The sequence below is a fragment of the Paramacrobiotus metropolitanus genome, unplaced genomic scaffold (genome assembly GCF_019649055.1).
Source record: "Paramacrobiotus metropolitanus isolate TYO unplaced genomic scaffold, Prichtersi_v1.0 Parri_scaffold0000003, whole genome shotgun sequence".
NCBI lineage: Eukaryota > Metazoa > Tardigrada > Eutardigrada > Parachela > Macrobiotidae > Paramacrobiotus > Paramacrobiotus metropolitanus.
Window position 1 is genome coordinate 1,894,874 of NW_026570223.1, and position 15,962 is coordinate 1,910,835.

General features: G+C 40.5%; 3 protein-coding genes across 12 annotated transcripts; 2 read left to right on the top strand and 1 right to left on the bottom strand.

The window, feature by feature from the left end:
- Positions 1-115: 115 nt before the first annotated feature.
- LOC129591754 (uncharacterized) lies at positions 116-3,805 on the top strand. Of its 4 annotated transcripts, none has more exons than XM_055487558.1 (5): positions 116-498; positions 1,090-1,605; positions 1,752-2,081; positions 2,540-2,620; positions 2,940-3,805. In XM_055487558.1, exons 1-5 carry the CDS (start codon positions 460-462, stop codon positions 3,435-3,437), a joined length of 1,464 nt encoding a protein of 487 aa, XP_055343533.1. In that variant the 5' UTR covers positions 116-459; the 3' UTR covers positions 3,438-3,805. The 4 variants fall into 4 exon arrangements, with proteins under 4 accessions (XP_055343533.1, XP_055343555.1, XP_055343548.1 ...); XM_055487580.1 differs by having other exon boundaries at positions 116-344; XM_055487573.1 differs by having other exon boundaries at positions 116-329.
- LOC129595765 (uncharacterized) lies at positions 3,704-5,914 on the bottom strand. 2 transcript variants are annotated; one of them, XM_055492872.1, is made up of 4 exons: positions 5,598-5,914; positions 5,429-5,530; positions 4,371-4,510; positions 3,704-4,141 (listed from the first exon to the last, which is right to left on the bottom strand). In XM_055492872.1, exons 1-4 carry the CDS (start codon positions 5,850-5,852, stop codon positions 4,039-4,041), a joined length of 600 nt encoding a protein of 199 aa, XP_055348847.1. In that variant the 5' UTR covers positions 5,853-5,914; the 3' UTR covers positions 3,704-4,038. The 2 variants fall into 2 exon arrangements, with proteins under 2 accessions (XP_055348847.1, XP_055348856.1); XM_055492881.1 differs by having other exon boundaries at positions 3,704-4,194.
- A 203-nt stretch (positions 5,915-6,117) lies between these two features.
- Positions 6,118-15,692, top strand: LOC129593337 (CD63 antigen-like). Of its 6 annotated transcripts, XM_055489604.1 has the most exons (9): positions 6,118-6,271; positions 6,761-6,955; positions 7,373-7,438; positions 10,434-10,694; positions 11,183-11,416; positions 13,597-13,693; positions 13,778-13,879; positions 14,261-14,369; positions 14,975-15,692. In XM_055489604.1, exons 4-9 carry the CDS (start codon positions 10,531-10,533, stop codon positions 15,037-15,039), a joined length of 771 nt encoding a protein of 256 aa, XP_055345579.1. In that variant the 5' UTR covers positions 6,118-6,271; positions 6,761-6,955; positions 7,373-7,438; positions 10,434-10,530; the 3' UTR covers positions 15,040-15,692. The 6 variants fall into 6 exon arrangements, with proteins under 6 accessions (XP_055345579.1, XP_055345595.1, XP_055345570.1 ...); XM_055489620.1 differs by lacking the exons at positions 6,118-6,271; positions 6,761-6,955 and adding an exon at positions 7,036-7,070; XM_055489595.1 differs by lacking the exons at positions 6,118-6,271; positions 6,761-6,955 and having other exon boundaries at positions 7,112-7,438.
- The last annotated feature ends 270 nt before the right edge of the window (positions 15,693-15,962 follow it).

Consider the following 15,962-nt stretch of genomic DNA (forward strand, 5'->3'; position numbering starts at 1 on the left):
GCAGTCATCGTGCGCGTGCCCACGTGCACACCAAATACGCGCCGTTGCGCATTGCACCGCATTACCAGGCACGTGCTGTCGTCTTCTGCACCTTTAATACGTTGCAGAGCTTGTTTGTTTCCGAAATTTATAAGATATAACCGTTATAACGTCGAGGATTTCAACGAAAGCCTGGTCTATCCTATCGAGGCACTGTTCCTTCTTTGTGCTACTAATTTTAAAAGTCAGTTCTGTGGTAAAATTAACAGTATCATATTGATGCAGTCATCCGGCATATTGTTTCAGGTTCTGACTTGAGTTTCATTATTTTCGAAGTCCCTGCGACGACTGTGAGTATCTTTGAGGTATCCGCATGTGATGTTTCGTGTGCTGCTTGATTGTGGTTATAAAGTGTTGTGGTGCCCCTTTGTCACTAATCTGTGCAGTTTCCTGAATTTTTGAGCTGAGCACAAGAGAAACATGAGTAGCAGTGACTTTGCGAAAAACGCTTTCTCTCAGGTAGGAGGCTGTTCTTCCTTTTGGTGGTGGGCTTTCAAAATTGTTTGATTGTGTAATGACAGTAATGCTGTACAAAGTCCTGCTAAAGGTACTCGTATATCTCTTGAGCCGTGACAGAGGAAGGAAAGTTTTAAATTCTAAACCCTTTCTAATTGACTGTCACGACTCTTTACGACTTCTGGTAATTGGAAGTTAAACAGCAACAGTTGCAAGCAGTAAGACATAATCATTAGTCATTAATGATATAGTCACCTAAAATTTCATCTCACAATGGTTATTTCAAAAATAATTCTCCGTTTGGTGAGAATTTTGATTGGGTTTATAATTTACGGATTTACCTTAAGAAGTTGAAAGTCTACTCTTACTGAAGTATCTTGGTAAATATTCATTTTAAATTTACTTCTAAATTAAACTCAGTTGACTTTTTAATGATGTTTTCCCGTTTTAGCAGATGTATTTTTTGAAAGTTTTCTGACAGTCCAGCTTAATAAATTACTCAACAGTCAACAACATTAGTTCGGAACTTTGGAACTAGTCGCAAGTTCAAGGCTCGTGAAATAATTTTTTTATTTCTGACGTTATCTTTGCCAGGTTACTGGCTGGTTGGCTAAGCCTTCCGTGATTCGCCCAACAGCACCAGCACCTCGGGCAAGTCAGTCCAGTCCGACCACCACGGAAACAACCGCCGTTCCCCCGGGTGTCGATAAGACCGTTGTTATCGAGGAACCCACTGTCCGTCAACCATCTCCCATTCCGCCTGTTGTGGAAAACGAAGTGGCGAAAACATCCATTTCCGAGATGGGTGACAATAACTTCGAAGACATCGCTGACGATGCGGCAGCTACCGCCTTCGATGACGCGTTTTCCAATTTGCTGATGTACACACCAGGCACCGAAGAGGACATCAGTGAGACCTTGGAAGAGCTGGTCGGGACACTGAACGACTGCGTCACGAAGAAAGCCACGGTCGACGAGATGGTGTCCAGTGTTTTTGATACGGCAGCTGCGGGGAAATACGCGCACTATACAGCGGCCGGGTTTCTCGTACAGCTGTGCCTGCACTTCACCAAAGAAATCGAGAATTTCACCTTCAAAGACTCGTTACTTGTAAGTGCTATGTTTCCTTTTTCACTCTTCCAGAGATTCTGTATTCCATGCAGTTTTGAAGAATATTTCAAGGCTGATGTTGAACAGTTGGTTAGGTGTAATTTACCGCAATGTTTGTGGATGTAGTTGAATTTTTTCAATTGCAGAATCACTTACGAAGTTCCCTGGAAACTTCCGAGAACAATCTGAGGACCTTGACACGTGATGGGGACATTGATCCGTCCGTTATGGTCCGAACACGTAATGCCATCATCTTTGCTACCGAGCTGAGCCAGAAACTTTTGCATCTCCCGCAGTTCGAGAAGCGATACCCCGCGCTGATGTACGACATCACCAGTATTGTCAATATGTGCTTCGATACCCGCTCGGCTGTCCGGGTGGAGTACACCGATAACTGCGCCTGTGCCGTGCAAGTACTCAGAATCATCGGGCCGACGTTTGACGAGAAGGTTCGCAATGATCCTTCAGTTGTGACGGTAAGTAAATAGTGTTAATTGGAATCGGTAAAATAAGCAGTATCAATACGTACTACGTTACTGCGTTTCCGTTTTTATTGAGGCATTGTATACTCCCGATTTCTACTTTCTTTTGGTTTTGTTTTTTGGGGTATTTTATTGGCATGCAAATTTATCAGTTTTACCTAAGCACGGTTACCTATTCCGAGCATTAGCGGTATGTTGCTTGTAAAACTGCAATATTTGATTGTGAGTACTGACAATCAGTATTAGTGTATGTATACGATCTTATAATAGTCCTTTACCGGGACGTGTTGTAATTGGTGGGTACCTCTGAAGCTGTTGTGATATTTTGATATGCTACCTGTGATATTTTGATTTTGCTACTGATGGTGCTTTACTTTCGGGTTCTGGCATTTGTTGTCACTTGTCAGTTTGCTTGTTTTTGTTATGTGAATGGTGCTCGTGTTTTCCCTTAGCGCTTCGGTGAAGCGGTTTTGGCTGCAAGCCGAAACAATGCCGGTGATGGGTCGCCGAAAGCGAGCGATAGCGATTATGCGGTAAGGGCTGTTATCGGCTGACTGTTTTGCATTAACCAAGACTAAGAAATATTATAAGCAGAATAGTAGTATTCTGTAATAGTAATCCGTAATAGTATTTGCTTCGTATCGTAAAAATACGGTTACCGTGTGAGCTTTTGTTTTGCTGCATTATCCTGCTATTTCGTTTTTTATCCAAGGTGGATTTGAAAAGTTGTTACCTCACCTGCCTTTCGATTTTTGTTTGTTGTTGGATGTTTATGTTTGTTTGGGTTTATGGAAGTGATTGTTGTGTGCTGTGAACGGTTTCAGATAATTTAAATATTGTGCTGTTTTCCAGAAATTTCGAGGATTGATTCCGGCCGTATACGATAACATTCGTCGTATGCTGATTACGGGCAATGAGTTGACACCCCACATTCGGCAAGACATCATCAAAATCCTGGAATTCCGTGCCAGTCGCTGGGGCGACGTGCCGCCTCCGGACCAGCCGATGCAGAGTCCTGCCGAACAATTGCCCGGGGCTGTGGATGAAGTGGACGTAAACCAGGAGCTCACCAAGGAGGAACTTGAATTCTGCGATCAAGCCTTTGAAGATCTGGAATTGGATGAAATTTTGCATGATGAAGGTCTGCAGTATGGATATGCAGGGGAAGATGGTGGTCAATACCAGGATGAAAACCAGAATTACGGTCAGGAGTATGTCAGCGAGGAGACAGAAGAACCGCCACGGTTTGTATACAACCCGAACGATTTGCCGCCCGAAGTTATGTCCGAGTTTCGCCGTCGATTGAACAAGCCTGACGGATCAGGTGACCGCTCAACGGGAACGAATTGAATACCGGACGTCTCTTCATGAATCTGTTTACTGGTTATGGCATTTCTTGCTTTGTTGTTCTTGCGTATGTCTTATCTGGAATGGGCACGATGGCATGTGATGGATATTGGATATACATTCAGGTGGTTTGAAGGAATGTAGTACGGGTAGTTAATTGGTGGTTTTCTGTTAATTTGTTGCGTAACGCCAGTTTTCCAGTTGACTTGTAATTTTTCGTTGTTAAATATTAGTATGAACTATGAACCGATCAGAATTACCCGGAATAGTATTTGCACGGTTATTATTTTTCCACATTTCAAATTTCACCAGTTGCTTCTTTAATGACTTGAATTAAAAATACGGAATCGGCTGGAAATAAAACACAGAAATTGAGCTCTGACTAAAGTAAAACAAAGAAAATTTACGGCAACAAAAACTGTTAAAAAAAACCCACGCGCTTAAAATTCCACAACGTCACACCAATGTTTCGTTATACAGTCGGTTAATACCAGAAAATGCAAGAGCTATATCAAACAGCTACTCGTATTGAGTTTAATTAAGTTTAAATATGACCAGAGCCTAACGGTAGAAATGAAGGACAAATGTACAGTACTAAAGTTTATCAATAATAATCATTTCCCGAAGGCAGAACGGATGTCATGGCTTCCCAACTGGGTCGGCAAAAGCACCGGATGTACGAGGTGGTCGGACTATCGCCGCCGGTCCTACAATATAATGACAAAACTGTACCCGGCGTTCTCACGGTGTCAGGTACCATCTGCAAACAGCCACGTACAACAGCAGAACAACTGAACTAACAAACGTCAATTCCAGATGGCAAAAACCACAGATTAAGGTACATTATCCAAAAAAGGTTGACAGTTGTCACATGGGGTACTCGTACTGTACATAAAACTGACTGACAATTCAGATGGAAGAAATGCACCCACTCACCGGCAATGATCATGTGAAAACACATTCTGACGTTCGCGCATACAATCCCGCGGTCGCGCCAGAGGATCATCGACGTCTTGGTAGATTTTCTGAGGGGTGGTAGGTACACCGGTTGGCTGGTTCTGACCAGCGCCCACGACCTAAAACCAAACTGCGGCATGAACTTACGACTGGTGCATAAATGGAAAAATTGAGCGATTGAAAGAATTACGACAGACAGTACGGCGTACGCAAACGATTTACAAGAAAGTCACACAATGTTTTTATATGAAAATTTGGCCGTTATAATTATTTTTTAAGGAAAGCAGAAATACGTAACATAACAGTAGCTGCATTAACTAACTGCATTTATAAAAACGTTATTATTTTACAGTCAGTTAATCGTGTGAAGTGTAGCATCTGAATACTGTATATATTGGCGTTTCCAAAAATTTGTAATTTTAAATCTATCTTCGCAAGCCAGATTTCCACAAAAAAGCAATTATCATTTATTTACCAGATTTAAACCTATAAAACATAATAATCTACGTGTACTGCATAGTTGTGTCGATTTTAAGGTGATCCTTCATTTTATTATCAGAAGAAAGCTGATAGCGTTTTTACCGCCTATTCGTAAATAAGGCGCGATGTGCCCAAAGGCGTGGGCGCCATGATTTCCCAGTTCAACTAATATAATCGTACAGGGTTTTTGGCAGTGGCATCGAACATGAATCATTGAACTGGATTAATCAAAGTCACCTTCAAACCACTTCAGTAAATATTGCTAACCTAAAGAGTGTACAATAAGTAAATAATTAAATTTCATGAAAACTTTACCAAAATTGCAATAGAAGAAAACTTTGGTCATAACGGAAGGACACCATAACGGCTAAAACTACTGGTATGTTGTACACAGTACTAAACGGTAAACTGAAAAAGCAGCAAAACTGAAATCGAGACCGTGAAAGTTCGTTCCAATGAATGCGGCGGCATCAAAGAGGCAAGTTCATTTTACAAGAATAACCATGAATGCCAAGCAATTATTGATGAAAATCATTAAAGCATCGTATTATCCTTACCATGTGAGAGTACAAAGTGGCTGGAAGAATGGCATTGTGGCTTGATCGAAAGTCGGATTGGTGCCACTCCTGTTGCGTGCAAAGGCGCTTTGAGCTGCACCCCTGAATACACAAGATTCCTCATCAATCCCATTATCCCCGTATAAAATTAGATAAACCTGAAACCTACCGCGGTAAATTCACTGCAGTCAACATCCATAAGCGGCTCACTGGCATCAAAACTATCAGGGTTCTTTCGTTTGAAGCCACCAGCAAACGGCAGCTGGTCCCACATCTTGCGCGGAGAAACCGGCTGGATCGGCTTATCGAAATTCCCTGGCATGGCTAAATTATAGCAGATATAAGCCAATAACCACTCAAATAAATTACAACGTGAAAACGGGGAAGGAAGGATAAATATTGCAACAAAACAACAAGAAAACATGAGAAATCCGCGCCTATTTCGGATTTTGAGGCTTCTGCTTTCTAAGCTGGGATTCCAGCCACACGAAGTTCCAATGCGACTGTAGCGAAATGCCAAAATCTATCGACGGCTTAGTCAGCGCTCATAACTTCCGGTTCCAATGGAATGTGCAGTAGCTAATGGAATTGGAAAATTCGATGGCACAATGCTTTCTTTTGCTGAAATGTTACAGCTTTTCATAAGTTGACGAATAAAATCCTGTTATTCGCTTCTTATTAGTTTTAATGACAATCTCTGTTGGCAAACTATGTGACTGCTCTGAAAGTGCTCTCATAGTCTCATTATTATTTTTTTATTTATTGCTTATTGTCATTTGTCAGTCACGTCACCAAGTGGAAAGTTGAAACGGATGACGCTGCCTGCTAAAAAACCTACTACAGGTACAGAGTAGTGTTGTGGTTTTGTGTCCAACTGGTTACTGTCCATTTGACATGGAATCTGGTACGCTCCTTATGGTTAGTCATTACGCTGTACAGGGGCGTCATAGAGGGGGTGTCAACCGGCCCCCTTTTGCCGAACCCTGTAGACGCTTTTTTGATTAGTAGCAGTTATTAAGACCGTAAGATGAATATTTATTTTAAAGTTTTTAATTGATATTAAAAGGAAATCACGAATTTCGTTGTGTAGGCGCCCATCGTTAACAGCTACCCGTAGGGCCGTAGCAAATTCAGATGTTCGTTTGACTCCCTACGTAGACTCTGGAGTACAGAGTAGTCCCTATTCATCGGCTTTGCTTATTCGGTTCATATTTGGGTTGCCCAGTGCCCGTCATTCCCACTCCCTTCTTTATTATTTTAAGCGGTGATGGTAGCAATGATTTAATTCGTTAGATGCGTTTTTGTGTAAATATTTCAGTGGCGTTATTACAGTACGTGTTGACAACCCTGTGTACGTTGTACGTGGCCTGAGACGGCGAGTGAACAACAAACAGGACAAGCTGCCGGGAATAATTGGCCATACGATGGTTCCCGCCTGACGTCAAATTCAGCCTATTTCCCCCGCACGGGAACAGGGAATAATCGCAATTATTAGGGGGAAGGAAGACACTCAGATTTCACTGACATGTAAGTACACCTCTCCGATCACATCCCACGCCAGTGCGAGAGGATTTCCAGTTTTGTCGGCTGTGAACATGTGTGATCTGCCTTGTTAGCGCGCACTACACCATCGCGAGTACAGGTACATACTTACTGGTTAGTACATACATACTGTACATTCAGCAGCCGCCATAGCCCCAGTCATCATATTACGTGATCCCGGTATTGCGTGATGTCCACATTATGATCGATGCTCCTGTCGGCGCGGCACGATATTTCGGCTTTTTCTGTGCACCTCTCGGTATTTGCGAAAATTTCCATTTTGACACGCGTTTTATCCGGAGCCAGGCGGCTTTTTTATGAGTTCCGCTGCAAATCAGCACTATTTGTTGCTGGCCTGAGCGTTAATCGGAAATTTCTACCATAAACGACGTTTTATTGCAGAAATCTGAAGAGATGTGGTTTCCGTTTCCAGAGCCGTTGAGTATGAGTATTATTTGAGTATTATTGGTAAGTGTCACCCGGTCTGTCACAAGCTTCGTTCGTTTAGTCGAGTATTTATTTTCTGTTAAATCTTTTTCGTGAAGAGGTTGTGTGTTAGTCAATTGTGTCAGCGAGTACGTGTGTAACATACTCGTTTGACGTAGTTTTGTGGAATGTGTCCGCAAAATGCCGGTTGGGACTGCTGATGAGTGATGACTGCAGGGAAATGCTGGTCTGGACATTGTCAATGACTACACTTCCGTATCGTGTTAAAAGTGGCTATTGATCAATCCATGACCTGCAGACTGCAGTTAGGGATTGTTAAAAGGGTCAGGGAAGTTTGTTGTATCGATTAGTAGTTAACATTACTTTGCGGGACATTAATCGTGTCAGTTATTCCGGCTCCATGAATACGCCGGCTCCGCTGGATAAATTGCTTGCTTTACCCATCTAAAAACGCTCTCCCTGTTTAGCATGCTCGCGGACAGCTGATAAATTCGCGGACAGCTAATGATACTTATGGATGTCTTACTTACTTACTAGCTCGGACATGTACTCGTATAATATTATTATCTAAAATATTTCCTCTGACGGATTTGTGGCAATCGTGAACTTTGCTTTAATCCGTATTAGATCGTTTTTCACCATTTTTTCAAAAGCTCCTCTATCGTTCTAAACGTTAAAGACAGTGACTGCTTTGTTCCTTAATATATTATTTTTAAATTATTGATTATTTTGCCGAAGAGTTCTTTCCGCTCTTTTTAGAGAATTCTGGGATGCAAGACATTTCCAGCATTAGGCAAATGAATAGATTTATTTCCTGTGTGTTCTTAAAATATTTTCATCATCTCCATTGTCAAGATTGCCTACAGCAGTAGAAGCGCATTCGGCCTTTCTTGAGCAGCACTCTAAATGGTAACTGGTCTTGAATAGGAGAAATGCCAGACGTTTTTCTCTTGATTCCATACTATTTATTTTGCCCATTTGCGTTTCCGCTCGATTTCCCAGTGTTATCCGCTATTTAAATGTCCATGCAATCGGAACGAAAAGATTCTCAAAAGTTAACCTAATCTGCACGATCACGCTACACGGGTCAGGATGTGGCAGAGGCCCAAATTTTTCCCTTTGACATAAAAAATTGGCCTTGGCGGTGTTCGCTTTGGGCAGCGAGCGGACCATTTCCGGTAGGCCAGTCCTTTTGATGTGCATTGATCTGATAAAGGTTGTATTATGTTTTGTTTATGAAATGTGATGATACGGTATCTCTTATGTGGATATCGTTTTTCGCTCTGTGACTTGAGTAGGTGATGCTAATGCGATCGGAAGTGACTGTTTTAGTGGTCAAGAAGGTATCCGGTAAAACTTGTTTGTGGGCTTCGGAATTCGCTAACTATTATTTTTGTGCGCCTTATGTACTATTAAAATCGCTGAAAAAGAAGTTTTTCATTTAGCGATAATTGCTCTTGATCTTTGGAACTGTCGATGACATGGTCACAAATTTTCGGTGTTGCAATTAACTATAAGTAAGTATAAATACTCGTATACAAAAATATGAGTACAAATGCGGTGTTGCACACAGCTGTTCTGCCTGTTTATGAGTACCTGTTTCAAGAATACAAGTAGATTTTCTTGCAATCTAATTTGTAATAAACTTTCCAGGACTGTTTAATTTTTATAAAACTTTCGCTGTTCTATCTTTTTATTGCTTTTAATATTTTATAGTCTGTTTGCTGTGCAAACATCGATAGACTGGGTGTGGGTTATACAGGGTTTTATTTTGTTATTGTACGCGTTGAATCAACAATTGAGCGACAGATTAACGATGCAACACCATCCGGAAACTATACCTGACGTTAATGTTGCAAATGTGGAAACTGATGAAGGCTGCGCATCCATGCGGGATATTCGTTTCAACAGGGCTGCCATACATTTTGTTATAAATAGGTGATAAGCGAATTATCTGATTCAGGTCAGAGTTTCCGTTTTGCATTTTTTTGTCATCTCGTGGTGTTTCTGAATAGAAAAATTCCTGGGCTGCGCATTACCTCTTTTTTATTTTAACGCTTTTTAAATTTTCTTTGTAAATTGAATCAGTTTTTTTATAATTTTGTTTTCATACTATATTATTAGTTATTACATATACGTTTTCGCGAACACTTATAACATGTTCGAATACTTCGTAGTGATAATCGGTTAGCGTTTACTGTTGACATGGAATATGATTCATACGAGTGGGCGCTTTTTTGCGAGACAAGTTGAGGTGCAGAGTGATCTAGGTTGCGTCGTTGACTAACGTACAACTACAGACGGCGTAGAAAGTACAAGCTGTCCCGTAGTTTCAACGAATAGTTATTTTAACTCAATTTGAAAAAGCATGAACAGTCCCAGTCCAGCCGGCATGGAAAAACTGTACGGGCGGTATTGTACATGTGTTGCGCTCTTGTACAAGTGTTGCGCTCAAGTGCTGACTTGTGTTCACTGAAATTTCTCAAGCGGTGTCTTGCTCACATATTTTACAAGCTAAACCGGTTTTTGCCTTTTTGAATTGTTTGCTAAAGGGTTGATTCATTTCAACAACGCTTACTTTATTTTCTGACTATTATTTTAAAAAAACGTTTTGCAGCGTGCGCCGGAAATGACGGCACAACATAGACAACATTCGTACTAGGCAAATATACCTGGTTTGAAAGTTCGGGTGTGATTTTTTTTGTGGCGCGGGGTCGTTGAAACACGATCCACATTTCTCCGGCATAAGCAAATAGCCGGTATAGCGCTTATTACGCAAAATATATCCAACTGGCGATCGTGTAGCCGAACATTTGTCTCTTGTGTCATGTTGAAAGGTTTGAAATGTTGAGTCAGGTTATGTTTGTTTGAATTCTCGCATGTGCCGGAATAATATTCTCTAGTGCAAATTGTTTGTTTTTGCCGACTAATACAAGTATTATCCCCCGATTATACACGTTTTGGAATCATTGGAATATTGTTCTGTTTGTTTACCGTGTGTATTATTTCCTTGTAGTTTTGGATTTGATTTAGGAGTTTATTCGTTGTGAGTGCGGCGGTTTATTGTTATCGGATTTGTGTTACTGGTATCTACTGCCAAATTTTATCCGAAAATGGGATGTTTCGGATGTCTGAAATATATTCTCGTTATTTTCTCTATTTTATACATATTTATTGGTTTGGGATTACTGGCTGTGGCGTTATGGATGCGATTCGATTATCTCAAAGAAGAGGAGCAGTCATTCAATCCGGGCACGGATTACTTTGATATTGCGCTGTGAGTATGATTATTACTTTTATCGATTATCTGATGTAATTATTTTTGCATTAACGACTGTTATCCGTAGTCCAAACAGCGGAGATCATAGCCTACCGAGTAGATTAAAAGACACGGAAATATGAGCGCTCTTCCGCACAATTACGTATCATGTGCCGTATTTTGTTATCCTTTAATATTTCTTAAATTACTTATGAGTTTTCGAACGGGTTGTATGCTATGGATTAGCAAATTATTTTTTAATTACCTAGGGGTTGCTTCCTATAATTGCTTTTCAGGAGAGTGGTGTTCTCTTCCTGCAGAATTATCCTCCTGTTCGGGAAATAATTGAACACAGGAATGTTTTAAAGAATATTGCTTATTATGATGATAAACTTTGTTGTTCATCGTTTCGCTTGCGTTTTTACTCCACTTGCTTATTTTTTTGTTGATGTCCATTGGTAATTTAGCAGTGTCTTAATTATGCATTGCAGGCTGTATTTTTGCAGATACATTGCCATGTCCATTGGATGCTTCCTCGTTTTGCTGGGTATTATGGGCTGCGTGGGAGCATTACGGATTAGTTTATGTCTGCTGGGAAATTTTGCCGTGATGATTGTAGCTGCAATCGGCGGCTTAATTGCCGTTGCGGTCCTATCCTACACATATCAAGATGAAGTTATGAAAATAACGGACCGGATGATTCGCGATCTGGTTATGATGTATGGGACCACTCGTGCGGGGTATGTGTTGATAATCAACTGTAGGGTCTCGTTAATTTACCCGCCATCTCCAGACTGACCCAATACCAGTTAGGGACACTATTGGGGCTTGTGCCGCAACGATATCGGTGGCGGTAGGTCGACTAGGCGCATTGATCGAGCGTCGTGATTAACGAGAAGTCACATTATTTCCCGTTTTAATCGGGATCGATTCCTTCTCGATTGTCTGTTGTCGATATATAAGCTGCGCCGATCTGTAGCCAGTTTGGTGGCTAAATTGCAGTCGGATCTTTACATCAGTTTTGGCAGATATTAGAAATACCAAATATGTACTTTGATCCTAAAAGTTTCGGGCGAAAGCGTTCTGTTCAAAAATAAATTGAAAGGTCGTTTTATTATGTATAAACAAATTATTATAAATCGGACTTTCGGGTTTTACCAAAGTTTTCGCTTAATTTTCGGGCTGTTGCAAACGAAAAGTTTACCTAAAGGGTAAAGATTATTAAAGGTAAAATAAACTGCAGAGCTAATAAATTACTGAGCTTGGTTGGCTTGGCTTTCGCTGTGAGATAAAAGTGAGTTCCGCTTTTGCTATGCCTAATTGAAACTTTATTGCCTTGTAATTTTTTCTTAAAATTCAATTCGAAGTTCCTACTAAATGTAGCCGGAGGCCATTTATTACCGAGCCGGCGTTTTTTGGCGGTAATAGCTGACTGAACAAAACCCATGGGGTTCGCTGTGGATGAGCATGATCAAATGTGACAAAACGCCTTCGATCGACTCCATTCATCCCAGCTGTGAAAATTGAGCCGGCGGCTAGACATCGCAGATGGTATTTTGATCATGCCCATTAATGGGTTGTACATTTTCCGAGCGGATCGAATTAATTAGGGAATAGGGAAGAGGATGCCTCTTGGAGCCTCGCGTGATTTGATAAAAATTACTCCGCATGTGTTTTGGGCATCCATAAGTGCCGGCGCGCGGCTTCTATTTGGCGGGCAAATTACGGGGTTCGAATAAACTCCCTGGGCTGCTATTTGTTCGGGAATAATACACTCCTTGAAATTCGATCGCGACACTGAGGGTAATGCGTGTGCTCGAGTTTTTGCAGTGGCCGAACCGAAAAGTAATTGCAACTAATGGGACTACGCACATTGTATCTTGCTTGTGCTTGCTTTCAGCTGTGATCAAGGGTAATTTCAAATTTATTCGCTACTGCTGGATTTTTTCTCAAAAAAAAAATATTTAAAAGTGCGAGCTTTTCGATACAAAAACGTCGCTTAAAATTTTAATAATAATTTGTTTGAACACTTTATTAATCTGCGTATGAAGTCTGCCGTGGAAAATATAGAAAAGTATTGTCGATCAAAATGCTTTATTATAGTAGGAAATAATGCCATGGTTTTTCCCACGAACGTAGCAGCAGACTGGGGCAATAATGTGATTAGTCCTATTTTGTCGCATTTCTAAATTAGTACATTTGCGTCATTCCTTCCCCATCAGAGCTATGCCGTAACAGCAACTACTTCATCAACCAACCATTGCCGCACGTGTCATGTCAACTTATGCATGTAGTCTAAATATAATTTTTGGAACATGCTTTCTGTGAGATTAGATTGCCTAACGATTTCTGATCGAATTTTGCGGCATCAATTGGATAGCCGAGGTTGCCGACCGTCTCAGCCGCGTTTTGCATAATAATAACAATCGTAGCACATGTAACCGTGATATGGATCTTATTGCAGTTAAGAATTTTTCTGGCTAACCGTATAGCTTACTTAACCTGACTGTGTAATCTGTGTCATTTTTAAATTATTAGTCGCTTATTATCATTTGAATTTTTTAGACACTGCACAGCATTGTGACTGCATGGTGATACATTGCATTTAATTCTACCAATAAAATTTGATTTAAGTACAGATAGGTTCACGTGTATAAGATCGCTTATTCGGAAGTGAACAGTTGTAAAACATACCACAAAATTGAAAATACAGAATAGGTTGCGCTTTACTTAATGCGGATGAAGTGCAGATGCTTTTTAATAACCGGAAATCCAAAATAGTACGAGTACAAATGCTTCTACGGCCTTTGTTGCTTCAATTTTTTCTGTATGAAGACGCGAGTTGTTCTTTACAGTTAATCGACATTAAGAGGATACAACACACTAATTGTGGTAATTATGGTTGTCTTTTGACTTGTAGCGGTCGATCGGTCACGATGGATTTGATCCAGCAGACGATGAAGTGTTGCGGAGTGAATTCCTACATGGACTGGACGCAATTGCCAGCAGCTATAAAAGTAAAACGCTCTTCCCGTCGTAAATCCCTTGCATTAATTATTTATAAAGTGTTTTCAACGAGTGGAGTTTTATTTATTTTGCAGGCCATCCCCGTTTCCTGCTGTCGAGATATGGCAATATGCAATCCCAACTTCTTCGTACCAACCGGTACGAATTTTGGAGGGGCGACACCAAATAATTACGTTGTAAGTAGCTAACTTCTGGCTTGCTCTTTTCTGGAAATACTGTACTTGGAACATTGAATTTTGGATTGCGTTTCTTTTTGGTTTCATTTTTGCAGTTTTCAAGTATTTTTATGTACGTGCTAGATCGACTGAATAAATAAAGATTAAACGCTGACAGTCGAGATAATATGCAAAAGTGCTGCCTTACGGGTAGTGTTTTAAACTTTTTTATTGGATTGGCAGGCATACTAATGTCCCTTAATATAATGCGGATGACGATTAGTGCTCGGTATTCGATAGTGTTTGTTTATCCATGCATATCGGCTGTTTGACCTCCGCCGGGTGTAATCCCAGTAGACGGTTTATTTTTATTCTGAATGTGTTTTTCTATCGTTTTTGTAGCCAATGGAGAACCTTCAAATACTACGAGACCAGCTGTTTTCGCAAGGATGTGCCGACAAAATACGGAGTGGCTACGCTGAGGCGATGAAGGTTATCGTGGGGCTTTCAGGTCAGTTGTTGACCGTTTAACAGTCTGCTCAATGGTTTCCGTCGTCATCCTCTGATAAATGCTGCCAGCTGAAAGTGAAAATACGATCTAAGAAAATTAATGATGAGCGCGACGGCAGGGGGCTGTAATGATCAATGCTAATGAATTTGCTTTTATGTTCGTTTTAATTCTTTTCGATAAATACTTTTTGTTTAAGAGCAAATGTCTTGTTAACAGCAGAAAATTACCTGATTGGAAATGTAATGGCTTTTTTCCAACAATCCAACACTGTCACAAAACATCGAGACTTTTTAAGTTATTAATTTCAACGCATTTTGCGCTTTAACTGTATGGACGCGGTATAAAGGTTTTCGGCTTTTTCCTAATAATATTTTCGGACGATAATTTAAACATTCAGTTTGCGCTTATCCGGAAGTCTTCTCAGTTTTTGATTGTAAACATTAGCAGACGGCTAATTGTGACTGTTATTTGGCGAATTGACAGTTGCACTGTTAAATTATAGTATTAAAAATTTGGATATTGATTTAGTTGCTGATATTGATTTTGTTGCACTGTTTCTTCTGTGGTGTAAACTGAATGGTAATACTCGTATGTTGTAATTGCAGGTGGCATTGCCGGTTTCATGCTACTGGGTTTCATATTTTGTGTGGCATTTTGTTGTGTGATGTGAAGCCAATCGTGGCGGATGATCATGATGGCGTTGATTGATGTCTGCATTTGCCCGGTGCAGAATTCTCTCTGTTTCCCACGAAAGAAATCTGACACAACACAACTTTCAGCTTCGTTGGCGGTCAATGGACTGGAACGACAAATCCGAACGGTGGCAAAAGATGATTTTTCTTCTCAAACCGAACGGGACCTTCTTTTTCTTGATCCCTTGTAATTTTTTTCAGTTGTGAATCTCGGCTTCTTGTCGAGCTGTCTCCTGTTTTTTTTTCAGCAAAGTGTTCTCGGTGTTGTGAAGTTGGTCCTTTGTATTTTTTTATGTGCCCAAAGTTTTAACGGAAAATTTTTATTTTCGGGAAATCTCTAATTCACCTTGAGCTGATATATTTTCTTTTTTCTTCGTTATTGAGACAGGAATTTGTTTTATGTGCCAAATAATTTGCTAAGGCGAATATTTGGCCTTTTTGAGTGTAAACTATGCAGTACTGTACTTACTTCTGGAAATGCGCTTTTTAATCTTAACTGGCTGGTTGTAATGCGATTTCCGTCCTAATTGGCACAATTGACACCGATATTTGCCTTAGCTTGTCGAGATAAATTTTCTTATCACAATGGCAAGTGAAAGAATATGTGGCGTGCAAATAAACTGAAATAACACTCTCAGGGCTGTTATAATGGCGATCCACTCAAGAGATTGTCTCGTTGAATGAAAACGTGTGAAAGACGGCGTGTTTGATAGGTTTTTATGATCAGAAATCCACACCGCTGGACTAATCGCACCGGTCAGTGGCCTAAATTGTCTACGCTTGTTAAAAGTGGCTAACTATAGTAGTGCACGCTTGGATAAGAAAATGACAACTCAAAATTTATTGTTATTTTCTTAACAGTAATCGGAATAATCGCTCGAGTAATACCACTCGAAACGGT

Bases quoted from the DNA above. Each gene is read 5' to 3' on its own strand.
- LOC129591754 (XM_055487558.1), top strand. From the start codon at position 460: ATGAGTAGCAGTGACTTTGCGAAAAACGCTTTCTCTCAG. The intron at 1,606-1,751 runs GTAAGTGCTATG...TTTCAATTGCAG, and splicing joins CCTTCAAAGACTCGTTACTT to AATCACTTACGAAGTTCCCT. The intron at 2,621-2,939 runs GTAAGGGCTGTT...GCTGTTTTCCAG, and splicing joins CGAGCGATAGCGATTATGCG to AAATTTCGAGGATTGATTCC.
- LOC129595765 (XM_055492872.1), bottom strand. From the start codon at position 5,852: ATGTTTTCTTGTTGTTTTGTTGCAATATTTATCCTTCCTTCCCCGTTT. The intron at 4,511-5,428 runs GTAAGGATAATA...GTTTGGTTTTAG, and splicing joins CCACTTTGTACTCTCACATG to GTCGTGGGCGCTGGTCAGAA. The intron at 4,142-4,370 runs GTGAGTGGGTGC...ATTATATTGTAG, and splicing joins TTTTCACATGATCATTGCCG to GACCGGCGGCGATAGTCCGA.
- LOC129593337 (XM_055489604.1), top strand. From the start codon at position 10,531: ATGGGATGTTTCGGATGTCTGAAATATATTCTCGTTATTTTCTCTATT. The intron at 10,695-11,182 runs GTGAGTATGATT...GTATTTTTGCAG, and splicing joins GATTACTTTGATATTGCGCT to ATACATTGCCATGTCCATTG. The intron at 14,370-14,974 runs GTCAGTTGTTGA...TTGTAATTGCAG, and splicing joins GGTTATCGTGGGGCTTTCAG to GTGGCATTGCCGGTTTCATG.